General features: G+C 47.4%; 1 protein-coding gene across 2 annotated transcripts in view; it reads right to left on the reverse strand.

Annotated features, from left to right (window-relative positions):
• The window catches only part of LOC125943829 (evasin P672-like), a 305,979-nt gene that overhangs the window by 266,318 nt on the left and 16,684 nt on the right, over positions 1–22,977 (reverse strand). The window contains exon 2 of one of the 2 annotated variants that reach the window (XM_049663360.1): positions 17,099–17,128. The exons of the other annotated variant lie outside the window; for it this stretch is intronic. Coding sequence (XP_049519317.1) covers positions 17,099–17,128 — 30 coding nt within the window. The remainder of the gene's footprint in view (positions 1–17,098; positions 17,129–22,977) is intronic. 2 annotated transcript variants of the gene reach the window in all.

Below are 22,977 nucleotides of genomic sequence, written 5' to 3' on the forward strand. Positions count from 1 at the left end.
CGTTGTGTCACGTACCTACGACCAGATCCGCCAACGCTTCTTTTGGCCTGGGCTTGTTCGCTCCGTTCGAAGATACGTAGCTGCGTGTGATAAATGCCAGCGACGCAAGACACCATCGACGCTACCTGCTGGGTACCTACAACCAATCGACATTCCCGCGGAGCCATTCTTTCGGGTTGGTTTAGATTTACTTGGTCCCTTTTCTCTTTCTACCTCTGGGAACAGGTGGATCGCTGTGGCCACAGATTACGCCACGCGCTACGCTATCACCCGAGCGCTCCTTACAAGCTGCGCCACAGATGTTGGCGATTTTCTTTTACGCGACGTGATTTTATTACATGGAGCTCCGCGACAACTTCTCACAGACCGTGGCCGGACATTCCTGTCAAAAGTTATCGCGGACATACTGCAGTCCTGTGCCACGAGGCACAAGCTATCCACGTCATACCATCCGCAAACTAATGGCCTCACGGAGCGTCTTAATCGCACTCTCACAGACATGCTCGCGAAGTATGTCTCTTCAGATCACACAGACTGGGACCTCACTCTGCCGTTTGTCACCTTTGCCTATAATTCCTCGCACCACTACACAGCCGGCTATTCCCCTATTTACCTCCTGTTCGGCCGAGAACCAGCACTGCCCCTCGACACAACTCTCCCTGTTCACGCGGCACCCACCAGTGAATATGCACTTGATGCCGTCGCCCGCGCTGCTCACGCAAGGGAAATTGCCCGTGACCGCCTTCTGAACTCACAAGAGAGTCAAAGGCGTTTGTACGACCAGCGCCACCGAGACGTGCACTTCCCGCCTGGTTCTTTGCTGCTTCTATGGTCTCCGTCGCGTCAGGTCGGCCTGTCAGAAAAACTGCTGTCGCGTTACACAGGCCCGTACCGAGTGCTTCGTGCCGCGACTCCCGTCACATACGAGATCGCCCCTGACGCCCCATCTGCTTCCCAGTTCAGCGATATCGTGCACGTTACACGACTGAAGCAGTATCACCCTCCCAGTGATGACATTTAGACGCTCCGGGACGTCGCTTCTGCCGCCGGGGGATTATGCTACATGCGTGTGGTATTTGATTGTTTGACCGAGGCGCGCGGGCGCCATCACTCGAGAAACGAAGAGGAAGAACGAGCTGGGCTCGCGCTGTGAACCTAACCGGTCAGCGCTGCAACCGCTGTTGTAAATACAACCTGTAAATAGTTGCCCGTCTTACTGACTCGTTCTTCGCGTAACAGTATCATTACTATGTAAATTTGCCTCCAGGGTGTGCATGAGCCATGCATCTTCCATTTCTGCCAACCATGGTGGTCCTTTCCATTACACTACATTTGTCTTGAGAAACTGCAGCTGAACTCCACGTGTAAGGTAATCCGCAGGATTATCAGTCCCAGGACAATGTCGCCATTGGCACTTGTCGGAACAGCGTTGAATTTCAGCCACCCTATTCTCCACGAATGGCTTCCATTTCTTCTGAGACCCTTTTATGCAATGCAGTGTGACCTTGGAATCTGTCCAAAAGAATGTTTCTAACGTGTAATTCTCAAGGTCATTCTTCAGAAATTTCGCTAGCCTTGCTCCGAGCAACGCACCAAGAAGCTGCAGTCTTGGCAAAGTTACTTTCTGCAGAGGCGCCACTCGTGACTTCGCCATTATGAGGTGGCTATGAGCACAATTCTCTTGGTCAAAAAATTTCAAATATGCACAAGTTCAATATGTCCTCTGACTTGCATCACAAAATATATGAAGCTGCATGGAGTGACTTTCGAGCCCAGTCTTGACCCAACCTGGGATAGCCGTAGAAGTAAGGTGCTGCAGATTTGAGCACCAATTTTGCCACTGTAAAGCAAGGTCCCACGGCAAATCTGCGTCCCAATCTACGTGTCTCTGCTACGACTCCTGAAACAATATCTTGGCTTGAATGCTGAAGGCTGCAACCATTCCAAGCGCATCAAATATCCTTGACACTGCTTGCAGAACATATCTCTTACAGGGCTTTTGATCTTTTCCCGAGAAGCACAACGCTGATTTTGCGGCTACTGTCATCTTATCTGTTAGAGGATCCCACAAGGGTCCCATAATCTTGACAGCTCCCGAGGGTGCACTATCTCCTTCAGCTGTGGAAATAAGATACCTCAGCAGTTTAGAATTTGATGACCATTTTCTTAGTCGCATTCCAGCGTCTTCCATTATAGAATTTGCTACTCTGTATATTTTTGAGCTGAATCCTCACTATCTGCTCCTATAAGAAGGTCATCAACGTAGAAAGAAGCAGCAAGTAACTTGGCCGTTTCTTCTGTTTGATCCTTTACTCCCTTCAGGTAGTGTTGGAGTGTGGCGTTGAGTAGGAATGGGCTTGCTACTGTTCCGAAAGGCACCCTTGTCATGCGCCATTCCTCTAATTCAGAATCTGGTTTTCTCCTAGAGGGTATATCCTTGAACCACAGGAATCTCAACGCATCTCTGTCTTCCATTGTTATGCTTATCTGGAGAAAAGCTTTCTCTATGTCAGCCGTCAGAGCAATATGGTTCATACGAAAACGTATGAGAAGAGCAACCAAGTCGGCTAGTAGCTTTGGACCTTTCCCGAGATGGTCATTGAGGGACGATGAATCAGGGTTGTGAGAGGATGCGTCAAAAACTACTCGTGCTTGAGTAGTTGTAGACTCGCTGCGCAGAAGGGCTTGATGCGGCATATAGTAGAGCTTAGAGGGTTGCGCCTCAATTTGGCTAGGTACTCTCTCGGTGTGACCCATCTCCAATAGTTCCTGATGGTGGTGTCATATTCTACGGCAAACTCTGGATTGTTCTTTATTTTCTTTCCGAGACATATCAGTCGCTTCCGTGCTTGCAATCGGTTATCTTCTAGTTGTCCACAGCTAGCTTTCTTTCCACAGAAGGGCTACTTGGTAGCGACCATTGACGAAAGCGATCTCGTGTTCGATTTTTTCTACCACCATATTAGGTTTCTTATTTGGAGTGTTGTCAACTAGCATAATCCCGATGCTCTCTGACTCCCAGAACCTCCGAAGTAGATCGTCGATACAGTCGGTAGATGCACTTACTCGCAATACGCATGCGTTGAGTGCTGCTTCCAAAGAGGTGTTGAACGAAACTGGTCCTTGTAACATCCAGCCAAATGCAGAACCCAGCGCAACCAAGTCTGCCTGGCCATGGTATCGTTTCATTTCTCCGGACATGAATTGCCATAGGTGGTCAGCACCAATTAAAAGGCTAATACCAGGTACATCAGCCATGCCTGGTAACAACAGCTTATCTGCAATGAGGTGTCCGTCACTTTCAATGTTTCTAACAAAGTCATGCTCGAGTGGTACTTGAACAACATCCTTGCAGACGAACGGCTTCAATGGCCTGTAACAGATATTCCCGAGTGTCATACTGACTGCGAAGTTTTAGTTCGACAAGGCGATGTTGGATGGTAACCGAGCTTGTCTGACCAAAAGTATTTAGCTGTAAATTCACAGATCCAAGTTCTCTCAAGCCAAGTGTCTTGCATACGTCTTCACGAATGAACGCGCGCTGGCTTCCGCTCTCTACAATTCCACGAACGCAGGCACTTTGCTTTTTTCTGATGATCCATGCCTGAAATGTCTGCAATAAAATCTCTGCATTCACGAACGAACGAGAGCTGGTATGAAGACTGTTCGCGGTTACGGGACTTTCTTGTTCTGTCTTCTTAGGTTTCCACTCGGGATCGCACATTGAGGAGACGTGTCTTCCTCTGCATGTTCCACACTTGACTTTTCGATCACAGTCTTTGGCAAGATGCCCTCTCACGGTGCATCGATAACATCGGTTCTCTGTAGCCAATTTCTTCAACTTTTCTTTATGGTTCATGCTGCTGTCACAAACTGGAGTTGAGTGCTTTGAAGATCCACAGAAGAGAGAGTCCTTTTCTTTAACTTTCGAGGAAGATTGTAGGACAGCTGCTGTTGGCACGGTGGAGTGCAAGTTCCCTCTCTCCTGAGGTGGTTTAGCGCATTTCTTTCCTTTAATGTCATGAACTCCACTTCATTCTCGACTTTCAACTTCCACGCGAAGATAGGTCAAGAGTTCTTGCAACTCCTCATCGGCTGTCGCTGTCATTGAATCTTGGTGTTGTGCAAAGCCTGAACTGTCGATAGCAGACGGTGATGATTTTGAACTGGCTTCTTTTCGGTAATAGACAATGCCAATGTCTGCTGGCAATGCCTTCAACAGAATGTCCGTCATCATAGTTGCATAGCTGGCAGGACTGACGTTTGGACCTTTCAGGCCTCCGCTATGGCACTGCACATAATACAATAGCCTTCGAAGATTGTATACATCTTCTGAGGAAGCAACTGCTGGTAGTGTGCGCAGACGGCGTAGATGCTCCTGTACAATGCGACGCTTATCGCCAAAACGACTCTTTAGAATTTCGATGGCGTCGTCGCAGCACTCGCCTGTCGCATGTAGACCAGAAATTGACGCTGCTGCTGTACCACTCAGAAGATTCTTCAGAATTTTGAAATCGTTCTCCTTTCGTCAGCTTTTCGTTTTCATGCACAGGCGTCTTGAATTGCTCCCAAAAAGCAGGCCAGTGACAAAGCTGTCCGTCGAATGTCTGCAACTGTAGAATTGGAAGCTTGATAGATTTGCGCGGGGCGCGATCCTCGAGTGCATGTGATGAACCTGCAGGTACGGAAGCGGCAGTCGTAGAACACTGATTTTGACGGAGTAGCCACTCCCGAGCCTTCAGCTCCCCCAACATTCCTCGCGCAGCATCTTGATAAGTCAGCACAGTTTCAAATTCAGCCGCGAACTCGTCCTCGGGAATAGCTTCTTCGAGCTCGGCGTTAATTAAGCTTGTCCAAGTCCACATTATTTGCGTGTAGTTGTCCGATCAAAGATGAAATCTTTGCACTGTCAGCGCTTTCAATCACGGCTTTCGCTTCATTGATGAGACGCGTATTCATCTGGCGTCGCACCATTTGCTTTTCTTTAAGGACCTTGAGGCGATTCATATTGTGTTTCAACAATATGTTACGTCGCTCACCTTCTCAGATGAATGCTGAGTAGGTGGCTTATCACGACGAAGGGTAACGGCGGATGGTCCAGTTCGGTCGTACCGGCTGGCTTTCGGGGGAGGTTGCCGCTGTCCTTTCGACGTGCTGTCTTCGCTTTCAAAGTGCTCGATAAGCACTCCAGGCGTGCAGAGTCCCAGGGAGCACTGCGGTGGGTTTCGCCACCAGAATATAGAATAAATGGTGTACACCACCGGAAAGTCCGAGCCCGGCCCGGGCCCGGCTCAAGAAAACCCAATCCCGACCCGGGCCCAGGTCAAAAACATAGGCGTATCGGGGGGGGGGGGGGGGGGCAGGGGGGCACTTGCCCCCCCACTGTCAAAAGTGGGGGGGGGGGGCAAAGCATGCCATTTGCCCCCCCACTTTCGAAAGCGGGCACTTTCGGCTACACACTGGAAAGTCCAACAAAACTACAGCTGAAGCTAAATTTTATTTCTTAATAGAATCACCACGTTAATAATGCTTTTCTTTACTACGTATGCCCGGTTTGGGCAGCGAGTATTGTGCCTCCTCGGGACGCGCTGTAGCGGGCGACGCACGAGATGCGCCTTACACGCTTGCATTGCGCAGAAGTCCGGGCGCTGGACAGTTCCCAGTTACAAATTACCGCCTCACTATACTTGAAAAAACAAACAAAAAAACAATCGGCTTGATATATTTAACCTTCGGGCGACGGGAGAGGTCCGGATAAAGTATTTTAATCAGCCGTGGCTTACTGCATGAAATGGTTGGATTATCAAATGCTGGAACTATTGAATCTCCGTCCAGAGATAGTCTACGTAGCTTTGCAGTGTAAATATATATTTTATCACCATCAAAAATCTAATCAAACCACTTACAGGTTTAACTGCCGAATTTCTTTGTGTTATCACGACTTATCGTATATTTATTTATTTATTTATTTATTTATTTATTTATTTATTTATTTATTTATGATACCTCAAAGGTCCCAGAGTGGGACATTACCAGGGGGTGGGCACGTAGAAAAATGGCGGGACAGATTAGGTGGCATGACTTGAAAGATGGTCTTCAATATGAGTTTTGAAAAGGGAAATGTCGGTGATGAGGGCGATGTCAGAAGGAAGGGTATTCCATTCTCGGGCTGTGTGCACAAAAAAGGAACGCTGATACGTGGTGGAATGGGCGCGTGGTAGATACACAGCATTGGGATGCGTATGGCGGGAGAAACGATGCGCTGGAATGATGATTTGGTAACCTGTAGGCAGCGAATGAAAGAACCTAAAAAATAAAAAAGACGAGCACTTTTGCGGTGGGAGGTGAGCGAGGGAAGACACAACCGGGATTTGAAGGCTGAGACACTTGTATTATAGGAGTAGTCAGAGAGAATGAACCTGGCAGCACGGTTCTGAACCGATTCAAGTTAATATTTTTTCGAAGCACGAAACAATATCCTGATGACGAGCGATAAATGTTTTTTTCTGTGTAGGTTCATTGCAAGCCTTTGTAGAAAGTTACATATTGAAGTGTTCCAGGCTGCCATACCGCCGCTTTTCCTGACTCCTAAAACAATTGCATCAGATATGGACTTGAAGTTCCATGAAAATAGGGAGAATTTTAAGCGCAGTGCGTTGCGAAAATCTCACTTTCCTGGTTTAAATGCAATCATATTAACCTGGTGGTTGTCATGATAGCACTGGCATATTCTAGTTTAGAACGGATTAGAGCATTAAATGGAAGTTCATTTATTCACGATACCTCAAAGGTCCCATAACGGGACATTACATGAGGGTCTGCGCGGTGGTATGTTCGTGAAAGTGACCTCGGTCGAACGTGCAGGGCCATTTCAGTGCCAATAGAACACTTAACAGAATTTTTTTCTAAAGGCCTGTGTCACTTCTGCTTTATAGATTTCATTTTTAGGCGGTTTCTGAATAAGGGCTACCCTACTACTTGTTTTCCGGCAGCAGCCAAACAGCAGATATTTTATATTTTTAAGAAGTGAAGACCACCTTATTCTGACGTATTCCGAAATTTTGAACTCCGGTGGTTGCTTACGTACTCGAAAAACCACTACTGAATACTCGCTTTCTCCCAGTTTTTGTGCTTTATACACGGCATTTAGTTGTTGATCCCGGTATCCTCAGTAAACTATGCGGGACATGGTGTTAATATTTTTTCGAAGCACGAAACAATATCCTGATGACGAGCGATAAATGTTTTTTTCTGTGTAGGTTCATTGCAAGCCTTTGTAGAAAGTTACATATTGAAGTGTTCCAGGCTGCCATACCGCCGCTTTTCCTGACTCCTAAAACAATTGCATCAGATATGGACTTGAAGTTCCATGAAAATAGGGAGAATTTTAAGCGCAGTGCGTTGCGAAAATCTCACTTTCCTGGTTTAAATGCAAGTGTTGCAGATAATTACTAAACCCTTGTTTTCCCATTTGTTCCTGTGAATCATACGGGATGCGTATAGGTTGCTTCTCCGGTGTCCTCGGTGAGCTAAACAAGGCATCTTGTTTATATCTGGGGATGAAATTTTCTGACGAAGGAAGATGTGTATTGATGAATTACTGTTTTTTTTAAGCTTCCAGCAAGAATTGCTTCAAAGCATTACACGGGGACAAGGTTTAAAACGGAACACTAATATACGGGTAACTTTTCAAATTATGCGATGTAATTACAGGAAACTGAAACCTTTAGTGCAACTGTTCGAAAAAAAAACAGCTTCACTAAAAATCGGGTTGTAATTCACCAAGCTCGCACACCTCTGCCGTCGTTTTGTTTTTAGTATTAAAAGTAATTTATGTTCATTGTACTTCGTTCTGTATAACCTCGACAGTACTATTACCTTAACTAGCGATACAGTTATGCCGTAGACTTAAACACCAAGTAAAATTCTTTAATTAGTAAAATTGACTGCAACAAATGTGCATTTTTTTGTGAGCTGCACTGCTGCTACTGGGTTGGATCAGGGACCTCCGGGCACTCACTGCCATTTGTCCCTGCATCACATATAGATTTTATAGCGACAAGAAATAAATGCGAATTCAAATAATTTTTCGGGCCTCGATGGTTCACCATGTGTTATTGAGAAATATAGGTCTATTGTTACAAAGAACAATACCTGACAGATGCATTTCCAGGCTTTTTCAATTATTATAATAGTAATTCAATATATATATGTATATATATATATATTCTTACGGGGTGTGTAGAAGGCGTTTATTGCAGGGAGCCGTAGGGCAAGTGGATGCCGGTAAAACACGTCGTCCTTTCAAAAATTTTGCGAACATTTTGTTCAATGGTTCCTTCGTACTTGCGGCAAGTATACTTTCTTTGGGTACCGGGACATCGCGGTTTGCACTTGAATGAAATGGCTGATTCACTCGCACGAGCATCCCTTAATGGCCCTGTCATATCTGTTTCGCCGACATCAGCTTATGTCACCGCGGCTAGGTACAGAAATTTCTCTATATCGCGAAATTCCGCAAAATCTATTTTAACATCGTCTTCTGATTTCCACCATCTTTGCTTCTCATGGAATAATAATTGGTGTACATCAAGGCAATTGGAAGTTTCCATTACAAAATTGAGATGCAGTACACCGCCACTAAATTTTTACTTACACAGGTCTGGTCTCGCTGTATCCCCTTGATGTTCTTTTTGCAATGAATCCGAATCCATTGAGCATTTTTTTTCCTTTCGTGCCGCCGATTTTTAAGAGAAAGAAAAATCTTAGAAATTGCATTCCAAAAACTTGGCGTATTATTAACCTCACCAACCATTCTCTCCTTTGGGGCGACTTCACTGGGACACAGTCACAGGGATGCTTTTCTTGCAGTTTACAATTTCATTAGGGATACAAAAAGATCACCTTGCTGAATTTCTAGAATTATGGATTATTCCTATTATTTCACTTCTTTATGACAAAATTGCTTTATCTGAAAATTAAGTTTAAGTTTTTGTAAAATTTCTCATAAACATAGTTGCAACCGCCTGATTCTTGGCCTATCTCCCGTAGTGGGTATGCGCCAAAGTTTAGGAAACAAGACAAGGCAAGACGCCGTCCTTCTCTTCCTCGCTGCTCTCATCATGTTGTTGTTGCTGCTGATGCTGCCTCTCCACTACCTTGGACGCACGGTAACAATATGTATATATGAATTAATATCATAAGTGAAAAAGCCCGGGTAACACATGGCGAACCATCGAGGCCCGAAAAATTATATATATATATATATATATATATATATATATATATATATGGAGAGAGAGACAGAGTCAGATCTGCGGTTTGCCCCCCCCCCCCCCCCACTCGAGAAATAGTTGGTACGCCTCTGGTCAAAAAGCACATGCCGTGCCGGATCCGCGCCCGAGCCCGTGAAAAAACTGCCCTACACGACCCGGCCCTGCCCGGCCCACGGGCCGGGCCGGGCTCAGGCTTTTGGGTAAGCCCGAGCCTGTGCAGTGCTCAACCCGTTATAGTAGTGTCATCATCATATATATTTAAGCCGATTGTCCTTTGTGCTACGTGGTAACTATTCTCTTTACGGCTATTTATATTGACAATCATGAAACTATTAGGAATAATTCGTAGCAGCAAGTTCGTGTTCGGTCATTATAAAAATGCTGCAAAAATTTAGACGGCGACATTGCACGTCAGCCACGAAGTGGCTCGGGAACCATTTCGACATGCGAAATAAAATGTGGTAGAAGTAGACTATGTAAAGAGTGCCTAGCGGACATCTCTAATATTGACACTTTTCGCGGAGCAGTTTCTTCTCGAGAAACGAGATGGTGCTTTCGGCGGCGCGCCATACGTTGCCTCAGCGAAAGCGCAAGAATACGAAATCATCACCTCTACCATGTTTCTGTGCCATCATCTGTCGGAAATACAACTGGGTTTTCGCTCACGCACTGTGCTCCATTCATGCTGGAAAATGTGTAGCGGTGGATTGAAGACGTGTGCCTTAGTTCGCTGCAAAAATAGTGATTGGCATATTAAGGAACAGCATGAATACGTGTGACCAAGTTCATGGACCATTGCTATATACGGACAGCCTCTGTTGCCGGCCCTTCTCAATGTACGACTTTTCGCGTGGATAAAAAAATACACTTATCAGCCAGCATTGTATCGCTAACCTCCAACGACAAGACTTCAATCCTGGGACGTCGGCAAGAGAGTACCGCTCTTTAAACAATATCAAAGGGAGTAGCGCCGCTTCCTGGTATAGTAAGTTTCACGCATGTTATATACAGACATATACCCCTACTCGCACGCAAGCTTACGCATACTCTATCGCCAACGTATTCAGAATATGTGAGTAGGCGCACACTTAAATCAGTGCGCCAAAGCATGGGTGACCGACTACACCAACACCACACCAATGGCTGAAGGTGAATGTTTCGTAACGGTCCACAGGAGTAAGCGAGTTACTAGCGATATACTACATATTTTCCACATGCTATTACAAACAACAGACAAGCTACGTTCCAAGCCTTCTGTGCAGCAAGAAAAAATATATTGCAACTGAGCACACCGGCGAGCGATTAGGCAGAAAATAATCAGATAGTGACCGCACAGACGAACTTCACAGAGTCAGAAACGTGACAAGCCACTGCTTCAAAGTATTTTCCAATAAATAATGAAAAGCAAAACACACTCATCCTGGTTCAATTCATAAGCGGAAAGCTTGGAGACCTTGGAATACATTTTTAGCCTCGCCTATAGAACAAACACCATATACGCTACTCGCGCCGTTTGGACAAAGCTTAATGAGCTCCAAAGCACTTTTACATGTTCTCTGAAGCTCTGGACAAAGCTTCGTGTCGTCCACTGAGTCAGCGTCTAGGATATCTCCCGAAACAGAGGTTTCCCGAGCCGCGCCGGGCGTAATACACATCTACTGTAAACACCGAGGCAACGGAGGCAGTTGAGGCAAGCAACGGACACGTCACCACGTGATCAAACATGGCAGCGCCCACGCTATTGTCGCGAAAAGGCTCAATATAACCGTTCAGAACACGTGCGCCCACAGGCAACAATGTGTGAAGGGCGCTCAAACCTTTTGCTGCTAGTGTATGCGCCCAAGCAGTAACAATTCGCTTGGGCGCATGAGGGCGCTTGCGCCCTTAATTCGCTTAGTCATTCCCCTTACTCATCCTCTTAATTCGCTTACTCATAGAAGACGATGACGACGGTGACCCGCACACGATCAAAATTGTTGCTTGATCGTTTGCATACAGGTATGACACGATGCCGGGTATACGCCAGTAAAGTCCAGGTTCTTCTTGGTTTCACTCCTCCACTTGGGCGTCCGAGACGCACGGCCAGAGACGGTGTACGCAAGTGAGGAGTTCTGCCGCTACGAATAGCGGCGACCCGTTCGCTGGGTGATTCTTCCGAGATTGAATTAGACACCGATGACGAGAAAAAAAAACACACTTTCTATTTACAACTATTTACAAGAATTTACAACTGCAAGTACACATACAAGACGGAACTGGTACACATAGGGCGACCCTATATCGACATAGTCGATGGTGCATAGCACCGAAGTTTGTGTAGCGACTTACTATAGTAAATCGCTACAACAACCCGGCATCGTATCTTAACTCTTTGAACCGTCGGCTATTTTTGTACCTTTCGTGTAGTCGCCTCGTTTCCACTCAAGGACTTTGAAGGTCAAGTGAGCAATGAGACATATAAGGCTTTCGCCTTAATAATATCTTTCAGGTGAGGCCACTTGCGTAGTTCTGGCCCAATTTTTGACATACAGCCCTCAACCGAGCCTAGAAACGCATTGTCGGTAAAAAATGATGTGCCCTCATTACATGTGACTGGGTGGGCTTCCTTTGCCGTGCTGCCTGATGTCCCAATGCTCGGTAAACAGGTCATCATCAGCCTATATATATATAAACAGGTGTTTTCGCTTATCTCTTCCGTCATAATGAGGCCGCCGGTGCATGCTCTCCTACACACGCCTTTCAGATAAGTAGCGCAAATATCCGTTATTTGAGTACAACCGCCTTTTTTTCAATATTGTCACGGCGAAACCTCATAAAAATGGATAAACATTAAATTATCCAGAACTACTTGAGTAAAGAAATTCTGTGGGACTCAGGTGCGCGATTTGAGCACGTAATGTGACATGCCTGGTGTGTCCTTTCCGTATTTGAGTACGCTGCTTGAGCGCATTGACCCTTCTACGTTTTGTGGTGCACTGAGCCCCAGAGAGAAGAAGAAATAAACGCACCATGGATTGTTGCTGCTGGAGCTACAGCAAGACGACGCACAAAGACGTGACGAGGGGAAGCCGCAGCATTGAGAAAAACAAATCGCCCTGCTCAGTGCATGTCTATTTCATTGTCCGGGAGGTCACAGTGTTTGTACAGCGCTACTTTCCCTAAGATAACAATGCATCTGACCAACTCTTCTCGGCCAACCGGAAAAAAGAGCCGAAACAAGGGCCCTATCATGGGGACCCTCTAATCGCCCTGACCGTGGGGCCGACGGAAAGTACGCTTCGCGCAAAATTTGTTAGCTCAATGTGGACGAGCCCTTCTCCCTAGTGGAAGCACACATCGACTCTACTCTCTGCTTGTCTGGCACGTGTGAGCCTGCGCAGACTAGCGTAGCAACAAGTAGGCACAGTAGCATGCCTATTCAGTGCAAATGGAACTGGATATAGGGGTGCCCAGATAGCTCTCGTCGAAACGTCTAAACGTTCGCCAATGAGGTTGAATAATTAGAAGATTAGGAGATATAGCGAACGTCTTGAGATCGAGCGCTTTTGTTGCATCCGTGTAGGTGGCGATAGGTAAAAAGTGTCTTTTTAATGATTAAAATGTCAAATTCTTCGTTTTTTTCTGCAGTTTCTCAATGGAACTCATAGATATAAAGATAATAGGCAGAACTATGCGTGATCAGACTTTGCCACATTTTGAAGGTTCGACCAAATTTACTGATTTTCATGGGGCAAAAATATTAGAAAATTCCTGTGCTAGGTGCGATGTGTCCGCTTACATCAGTAAGGAAGTTTATGGTCTAATATTGAATTGAGGCTTGTAGTTTTCAATCTGGAACCTTAAAAGGGCAGCGAAACACTTCTTGAAAGAGTAAGAAAACCTTGCCGATCTGTTAACGAGGCCCTTGTAAACATGTGAGCCAAATATTATTGCAGGGAACTAATAATATCGTGTAAAACGCAGTGAGGAGTCCCTTGCTCTCTCCCCATTGTCGCCGTGTAGCGTCATTGCTAGCAGCGGAGCGCAGAACAGCTATTTGCTGATTTAATGATAGCGAGAACGTTATTGCTCATTTGAGTGAAATAAAGAAAACATATTATATGCCTGCGATCTTAAAAAGTCCGAAAAGTCATTTTTGCTTTTTCGCGTTGAGGGTCTACCGACCACAGCTGCGCGTTACTGCGGCTACTGCGCGCGGGCACCGAGATGCAAAGCGTAGCAGAGATACAGCGATAGCCACGGAGTGCCGCCACGAGCCGTTTTGCTGCTGGGACGCTCAACCTTTGGCCAGGGCTAACGGCGCATTGCTTCTTTTCGTCTCCTTGCCGGCTCCCCTTAACTAGTATAAATCAAAGGAGACAGAAAGCGGCTCATCCGTCCGGTAACTAGCTCTAACTTCGCTTGAGCTAGAAAGATTAAAAAAAATAATACGGCAGGAGATTTGCCAGGCAATCGAATTTGATAGGGATGTCATTCTATGATTAGCTAGAAAAGTGTTTTCAGGCCCCTTTAACGTCTTAGCTTTAGTCTATCCCAACGAAAATGCGCACAGATAAGGCCCAGTATCTTGAATAGTGCATCATTTCCGTCGCGTTAATAAGGAAAGTACTAAATTATTTCACACAAATGAAATCTTGCGCTGTAATTGAAAATACTTGGAGCAACCTTTTCTTCAAAATTCAGCTTCCTCTAGCATATAGGGGCCGGACTGTTAACAATGTTTGACTAATTTCAAAAAATAAATTCTCATGAAACTGAAACTCTGGCAATGTTGAAGTCTGCCTAGAAAATAAATAATTATGTCCGAAAGTCACAGGGCAAGCCAGAATAATTTAAATGCGGAAGATTTTTTTCTACATGTAGTTACAAATTAGGCGTTTAGCTATCTCTTGCCTCTTCTTAGGTATCTATATGCATTACTTACCGATCCAATCGTTTATATTACATATTTCCAGAATTTACAAACATTAGGCCTTTCATTGTTACATGTGACAACTTTAAACAAAAAGCAGAAGAGTCACCATGGCTGCGATAACTGCCACAAAAAATGGCACAGTTTCGCCCTAAGGGCGAAGCAATGAATGCGATAGCAACACAGCAATGTCATACGAAGTAAGGTGAGCGGCTTTGGTAGCAACAACACGCAGAACTGTTGTCGACGCCATCGGCGTTTTGCCCGCGTTCGCTCAAAATGCGTGCGGCGTTGGTGACTGTTGCCGGGGCCTCTGATATAAATAGGCACTGCGTGCCGCAGCTAAACGTCGCCTCCCTTCCCTCCCCCTCCCCCACGGCCTCTCGCTCGTTGGAAGAAGGCGCGTTTGCTCTACATACATGGTGATTGTGAAGGAGAACAGAGACGCCTACTTCTGCAGCCCTTAAGCGAGCACGGCGCAGAACGCGCGTTTGTTCTCCGCCGTGCGTTCACTCCCCGTGAAAGACGCGCCCCTCGCGCCCTTTCACTCGCACATAGAGCGTTCGGCGCGCGGCGACGATTTCTTCTCCAAATGACGTCATACGGAACCTCACGGCGACGGCGACGGCGACAGCGACGGCGACGGCGACGGCGACGGCGACGCCGACGGCAGAAATCTGCTTTTGAGTGTCCATATAATTGCTATCGCAATAAAATTGAGTGTTAGTGCAGTCATGGTGGGCTCGATGCCTTACCTTTTATCCGTAACTCGATTAGTTCGAAAGAAATTGAAAATATGCCTCCATTACACCATGTGAAAGTGGATGTACAGCGAAACTGTTGCTGACGTTAGAGAAACACAAGCGCCGTTAGACGACGTTACACAAGCACCACCACCACAAGCGACGATCTTGACACGCGCACTCACGTGTGCAGAAGTGCAGCATGTCTCCTGATTTCTGTAGGCCCCCCGCGAAGCGGAAGTTATTTATTGAACTAACTGATTTAAAAAAAAGTGAATTGCGTCATACAGTTCGTAAAGTGCGACTTACGCACAAGCTGCAGACATGATAACTTCGGATTGTAATTCAAATATACGAGAAAACTTATTCTTTTTACGCGGAAACTCCAAGACAAAGCCCTTTTCCGGCTGCCCTTTGAGATTTGCCTGAGTGACCGCGGCCGCTGGGTGCATAACATTCAGGACGCGTCAGATGCAAAACTTAGGCTTGTTATAATTTGCATAGCGCAGTACATTCTTGTAGCAAATACAAACCGCTACAAAAAACTGGTGGGTGTCTCAGGATCGACAGCACAGTCCAGGACCTTCGACATGAGCTACTTAGTACTACATAATATAAGTTTCTGAGGGTCCCAAAACAACCCTTTCCCTTCAAGTACGATAAAGTCAGCGATTGCCGACGGCAAGGGACAAAGCTCGTGGACAGATATAGAAAAAGTTGTCGCAGTTTCACCCGAAAGGCGAAGCATCAATTGCGATAGCAACTTAGTAGAGAGCTATACGGAGTAAGGATAGTAGTTTTATCCGCTGTACAAACTTGGATATGCAGCAGCACCGGCAGCACACAGCACTGTTGTCGACGCCGTCGGCGTTTTGCCCGCGTTCGCACAAAATGCGTGCGGCGTTGGTGACTGTTGCCGGAGCCTCTGATATAAATAGGCACTTGGTGCCGCAGCTAAACGTCGCCTCCCTTCCCTGCCCCCCCCCCCCCCCACGGCCTTTCGTGCGTCAGAAGAAGGCGCGTTTGCTCTACATATATGGTGATTGTAAAGGAGGAAAGAGACGCCTACTTCTGCAGCCCTTAAGGGAGCACGGCACAGAACGCGCGTTTGTTCTCCGCCGCGCGTTCACTCCCCGTGAAAGCGCGCGTCCCTCGCGCCCTTTCACTCGCACATACAGCGTTCGGCGGCGCGCGGCGACGATTTCATCTCCATTGACGTCATACGGAACCTCACGGCGACGGCAACGGCGACGGCGACGCCGACGGCAGAAATCTGCTTTGGAGTGTCCATATAATTGCTATCGCAATAAAAAGTTGTCGCAGTTTCACCTGAAAGGCGAAGCATCAATTGCGATAGCAAACTTGTAGAGAGCTATACGGAGTAATGATATTAGCTTTATCAGCTGTATAAACTTGGACATGCAGCAACATCGGCAACACGCAGAACTGTTGAAGACGCCATCGGCGTTTTGCCCGCGTTCGCTCAAAATGCGTGCGGCGTTCGTGACTGTTGCCGGAGCCTCTGATATAAATAGGCACTGCGTGCCGCAGCTAAACGTCGCCTCCCTTCCCTCCCCCTCCCCCACGGCCTCTCGCTCGTCCAAAGAAGGCGCGTTTGCTCTACATACATGGTGATTGCGAAGGAGAACAGAGACGCCTACTTTTGCAGCCCTTAAGCGAGCACGGCGCAGAACGCGCGTTTGTTCTCCGCCGTGCGTTCACTCCCCGTGAAAGACGCGCCCCTCGCGCCCTTTCACTCGCACATACAGCGTTAGGCGCGCGGCGACGATTTCTTCTCCAAATGACGTCATACGGAACCTCACGGCGACGGCGACGGCGACGGCTACGGCGACGGCGACGCCGACGGCAGAAATCTGCTTTTGAGTGTCCATATAATTGCTATCGCAATAATAATGCCTTCCAAACTACGCGAACAGGCGACGCATTGCTAGCTGTAAAGCGTTTCGAGAGGAAGCAGTGTCACGAGATCGTAATTTCGACGCCACAACAACAGACGTCCTTGAGTAATAAAGCTCAAGGGGCTGTTTTCTCCTATCTGCCACGGATGACTTTAAACATTATGTTTGCGCTAAAATATAACACATGGTAGGCTGTACCGAATTCGCACAGTTATGAAATAAGGAAGCCAAAGAAAGTTAGAATCTCACCTTCGCATATGCCAGATATTATATGCATGGCTAGAGCAGAGAGAAAAAAAAAGCGTATCAAGCAGAGATTTTGCGAAATAAATAAAAAAAAACTGAATGCGGAATATTGTACCTAGTAGAGTCGCCTAAACAAGGCGGGAGAAAAAAGTCTGACCTATTATTCTAATAACTGGAAGGAGCGCCAGGATATTTGGCATCCATTTCATTGTACATCCAAAATGGAATCAGTAGCACCACATCACAACCTGTATGCAGGCAGTTTGTGTCGTTATTTTTATTCTGCGCAATATCTCTCTCTGTCTGTCTCTCTGTCTGCTATATATATATATATATATATATACATATATATATATATATATATATATATATATATATATATATATATATATATATATATATATATATATATACATATACACATACAGGGTGTTCATATTAAAGTTGTACGCAATTTTTCGCAATCGCCCGTGGCAGGTAGCATAATTCTTATCATTGACTCGGGTTATCCGACGAGGCGGACATTAGTAGCACGCGAAATCGAAACACACTTCCATCTAATTAACAAAAATTCACTAATCAACTTCTTTGTTAATTACTTGACGACACATATTGCAATGTACTAGTTGTAGCCGGTGAGCTTGTCAGGCGTATACACTTGCAATGACTTTCCAGAATGTCACCAGTTTTGAGATAAGCGCCATCAAACTCGCCGTAAAAATGCACTGTTGTTCTATGCACTTCCTAATGAAAATGCTGTTTTATGCATTGAAGCACGACAGTAACCGGAACGCCCATGTATTTCGTCCCACATTTTGGGAAATAATATCTCGAAAGTGGCGTCATCCTGGAAATTAATTTCAAGTGGATGCGTCATGGAAACTCACCGGCTACAATTCGTAAATTACAATATGTGTCGTAAAGTAATTAACTAAGAAATTCAGTAGTCAATTTTGTTAATTAGTGGAATAAGTATCCCGATCGCTCGTGCTACTGATCTCCGCCTCTTCGATGAACCCAACTCAACAATAAGATTTAGGCTGCCTGCGACAGGCGATTTAAAAAAAATCCGTAAAGCTTAATTTTTAACAGGCGGTGTATATATATATATACACGCAATTGTGCCCTCAATGTTGCGGGCACAATTGTGAAAACCATTAGTGCCTCAGAGATAGGAAAAGTAGAGGACAAAGTGAAGCAAGGAACAGTGGCGCAGCCGTCAAGTGGCAGTACACAATAGATTGTTGTGGTTTGTTGTTGTGCTTAAGTAACAATATATATATATATATATATATATATATATATATATATATATATATATATATATATTGTTACGGGGAAAAGAAGCAAGGAATATATTTACACTGTATTTACAAGAATGGCAGCGGCTGACAAGATCATAGCTCGCGAAGTCCGGAGCGTCGTCTTCTTCATCTCCAAACGTCTTCTTCATCGCTCTGTCACATTACCCCCGGCGGCTGAAGCACCGACCCGGTGCTGGTTAGGAGGCGGTCGAATGATACGGCTTAAGACGCACCACGTGCATTACATAGGAAGGAGGCTGAGCCACGGTGGGGTCAAGAGCGGCGATTTCGTAGGTGACGTCGGTTACCTGACGCAAGACGCGGTAAGGGCCAGAGTAGCGTGAAAGCAACTTCTCAGAGAGGACAACGCGTCGCGGCGGAGACCATAGGAGCACCAAGGCACCCGGCGTGTAGTGGGCATCACGATGGCGGGTGTCATGTAAGCTCCGCTGATTTTCCTGCGAGTCCACAAGTAGACCTCGGGCAATATGGCGTGCCTCTTGTGCCTGGAGTATGGCGTCCCGGGCGTACTCTGATGTGTAAAGCAGGCTATCAGGCAGAAGGGCGTCGAAAGGTAGCGGAGGGTCGCGGCAAAACAAGAGGAAGAATGGAGAGAAGCCTGCGGTATCGTGGTGAGAAGAATTATAGGCAAAGGTAACGAATGGTAACGCAACGTCCCAGTCGCAATGGTCAGCGGAGACATACATAGACAGCTCGTGAGTAAGGGTGCGGTTGAGACGCTCGGTTAGACCATTCGTTTGGGGATCGTAAGCAGTAGCAAGTTTGTGTTTAGTCGCAAACGAGTGTAGAATGTCAATAATAACTTTAAAAAGAAAGTAGCGGCTTTGGTCGGTGAGGAGCTGTCGAGGGGCACCGTGGTGAAGGATGACGTTTTCTAGTAGGAAATCGGCGACATCGGTTGCACAGCTTGTCGGAAGAGCCCGTGTGATTCCGTATCGGGGGCATAGTCTGTTGCTACAGCAATCCACTTATTTCCCAAAACAGACGTAGGAAAGGGGCCTAAAAGATCAATGCCTACACGAAAGAATGGTTCTGATGGCATGTCAAGTGGTTGAAGGCGCCCAGCAGGGAGTGTGGTCGGCTTTTTGCGTCGTTGACAAAGGTCGCACGCGGCGATGTAACGGCAGACGTCACGGTAAAGACCAGGCCAAAAAAAGCGCCGACGAACGCGGTCGTAAGTCCGTGACACGCCAAGGTGACCGGCAATGGGCACATCATGAAGCTGGGCGAGAACAGTCCGGCGCAGATGCGGAGGGACAACTAAGAGCCGGTCAGGGCCGTCAGGGCGCATGTTACAGCGGTATAATATGTCATCGTGGAGTTCAAACATGCGAAGGGAAGGATCGGGCGTCGTTGAAGTCAGCCGGTGAATAAGGTCTTTTAAGAAGTCATCCCGCCGTTGTTCTGCTCCGATATTGTCAAAAGCACCCAAAGAGAGAACGTGGACAGGAATGTCGGCCATAGAAACGTCAGGTGGGTCGACAGGATGGCGCGACAAGCAGTCCGCATCTTGGCGTAACCGGCCGGTCTTGTATACGACTGAGTAGTTGTATTCTTGAAGGCGCAGAGCCCAGTGGCCAACACGCCCAGAAGGATCTTTCAGGCAAGAAAGCCAACACAAATCATGGTGGTCAGTGATGACTGTGAATTGCCGGCTGTACAAATAGGGGCGGAATTTTCCCACTGCCCAAACGAGAGCCAGACACTCGCGCTCAGTGATAGAATATTTGCGCTCAGCAGGGGAAAGAAGGCGGCTGGCGTAAGCAATAACACGTTCTTGTCCTTGTTGTTTCTGGGCCAGGATAGCTCCAATACCGTGGCCGCTGGCATCGGCACGGAATTCTGTTGCAGCTGATGCATCAAAGTGAGCGAGAATGGGAGGGGAAGTAAGCAGCCGGATCAGCTCAGTGAAAGCACCAGCTTGCTCACGGCCCCAAATGAAGGCAGCTTCTTTCTTGAGGAGCTGAGTAAGAGGGCGTGCAACGTCCGCAAAATTGCGGACAAACCGACGAAAGTAGGAGCAGAGGCCCAAGAAGCTGCGAACATCCTTGGCGCACGTTAACACGGGAAAGTCATTCACTGCCCGGATTTTATCTTGATCAGGACGTACACCAGAAGAATCGACGAGATGTCCAAGCACAGAAATTTCACGACGACCGATATGGCATTTGGACAAATTGAGTTGTAGCCCCGCCCGACGAAAAACAGATAGGACCGTCGATAGGCGTTCGAGGTGCGTCGAAAAAGTCGGGGGAAAAACGATCACATCGTCCAAGTAACAGAGGCAGATGGACCACTTGAAGCCGTGTAGGAAGGCGTCCATCATTCCTTCGAATGTTCCCGGGGCATTACATAGCCCGAAAGGCATCACTTTGAACTGGTAAAGGCCGTCGGGAGTAATAAAAGCCGTCTTCTCACGGTCCATGTCATCGACGGCAATTTGCCAGTACCCGGAGCGAAGGTCTATGGACGAAAAATATTGTGCTCCATGGAGGCAATGCAGGGTATCATCAATGCGTGGTAGCGGATAGACGTCCTTCTTGGTTAGCTTGTTTAGGTGCCGATAATCTACGCAAAATCGCCAACTGTTGTCCCTTTTTTTAACTAGTACAACAGGGGATGCCCATGAGCTGCAAGAAGGTTCAATGATGTTACGAGAAAGCATCTTATCAACTTCGTGTTGGATGATGTCTCGCTCAGTAGGAGAGACGCGGTAGGGTCGCCGATGGATTGGGCTCGCATCCCCGGTGTTAATGCGATGTTTGACAACAGATGTTTGTCCGAGAGGACGGTCTCTAAGGTCGAATAAGTCCCAGTACGAGGCAAGGAGGCAACGTAGTTCATTGGCACACTGGGGTGGAAGGTCGGGCGCAATCATTTTCATTAGGGCATTCAAGTCTGAAGGGGCAGGAGGCACATCAAGATTTGCACACGAGGAGTTGTCAGAAGTTAAACCCGAAATGTGGTAGTCTCGGGCCGGCGTGATTTGCGCAAGTGATATGCTGCGCGGGAGAACTTGTGCACAAAGTCCAAAGTTCACTAGCGGAAGACAGGACGTGTTGTCCATAATGGTAATGACGGTGTGATGAAATGCGACGTTATGCGAGAGCAGGGCATCCGGATTAGGGGTTACGATGTAGTCACCGTCTGAAACGGGCGGAACGGGTGAAACACTTATGTAGGTAACGGCAAGGTGAGGGAGGCGAATATGCTCTGTGGAACAGAGCCGGATTGGAGCACTGTCGAGGGGATCAATAGCAACAGGTAGAGCGAGTTGCACAACACCTACAGAACAGTCTATGAAGGAGGAATGAGCTGAGAGAAAGTCAAGTCCCAGGATTAGGTCGTGAGGGCAGTGTTCGAGGACATAAAATAAAACAGAAGTATGATGATCGGCGACACTCCACGAGCTGGACACATGCCAATAACGGCCGGCGTTCCCCCCTCGGCGACTCGGAGCACAGGCGACGGGGCAGGAGTGACGACTTTCTTAAGATGGCGAAGCTGAGCACTCATCACAGATACATGCGCGCCAGTGTCAATCAGAGCCGTAACAGGTACACCATCCACGTTCACTTTGATGAGGTTCCGATGTGTGGGCAGGGTCAGAAGAGGATTTTGGCGTCGGGTCGGTATAGCAGCATCACCTCTAGGTGCTGCACCCGTTAGTTTTCCGAAAGCGTGCGCCGGAAGGAGCTTGGGGACGGTGACCGATGCGATGGGGGCGAGCTGGAGAAGCGGCGATGTGGCGAAGGAGAGCGGCTAGAGCGAGTGGGCCGTGAAGTGTCGCCAGGAGTTGCTGGTTGCGTGTGCGGTGGGAAGCGAGAAGCAGCATGAGGCGGACGGTCGGATGGGAGATATGGCCAAGGGGTCGAATTCCACGAAGAGCGGCAGTGACGTGACATATGACCGATACGGCCACAAGTGAAGCATATTGGCCGGCTTGTCGTCTGGAGTGCGCCATTCAGCTGGGTTGCGATACCGCGGAGGGGCATTCACGTTTCGAGGGCGCATGCCAGAGGTGGACGAAGCGTAGTCAGGCCGATTAATGGAGCAGACGTTGGTCAAGCCAACGTTGGCCAATTCCGGGCGTACGACGGTCTGGATGAGGGAAACGGTGGCCTGGCAATTGTCGGAGCCAAGGGTTGGGGTCGGCATAGGAGATGTGGCTTCAATTTCACGCCGGATGATGTGGACGATGTCATCAGAGCGATTGGGCGTAGGCAGACTGCGGAGGTCTTCACAGGTGGACGTAGCAGCCGTGTTGGGGAGGCGGGGAAATGGGTGGGCAATGCGACGGCTCTTGGCTTCTTCAAATCGCCGGCATTCGGTAATGATGGCTTGTACAGTAGAAGAATTCTTAAACACGAGAAGGTGAAAAGCATCATCTGCTATGCTCTTAATGACATGTGCGACTTTATCAGCTTCGGGCATTCTCGGATCCACTTTCCGGCACAGAGCGAGCCCGTCTTGAATGTATGTGAGGTGCACGTCTGGACACGCGAAGTGAGGTCTTTTTGAGCGGCGCGCTGACGTCCAACAGGCTTGCCAAACAAA

Source organism: Dermacentor silvarum, chromosome 3, assembly GCF_013339745.2.
Source record: "Dermacentor silvarum isolate Dsil-2018 chromosome 3, BIME_Dsil_1.4, whole genome shotgun sequence".
NCBI lineage: Eukaryota > Metazoa > Arthropoda > Arachnida > Ixodida > Ixodidae > Dermacentor > Dermacentor silvarum.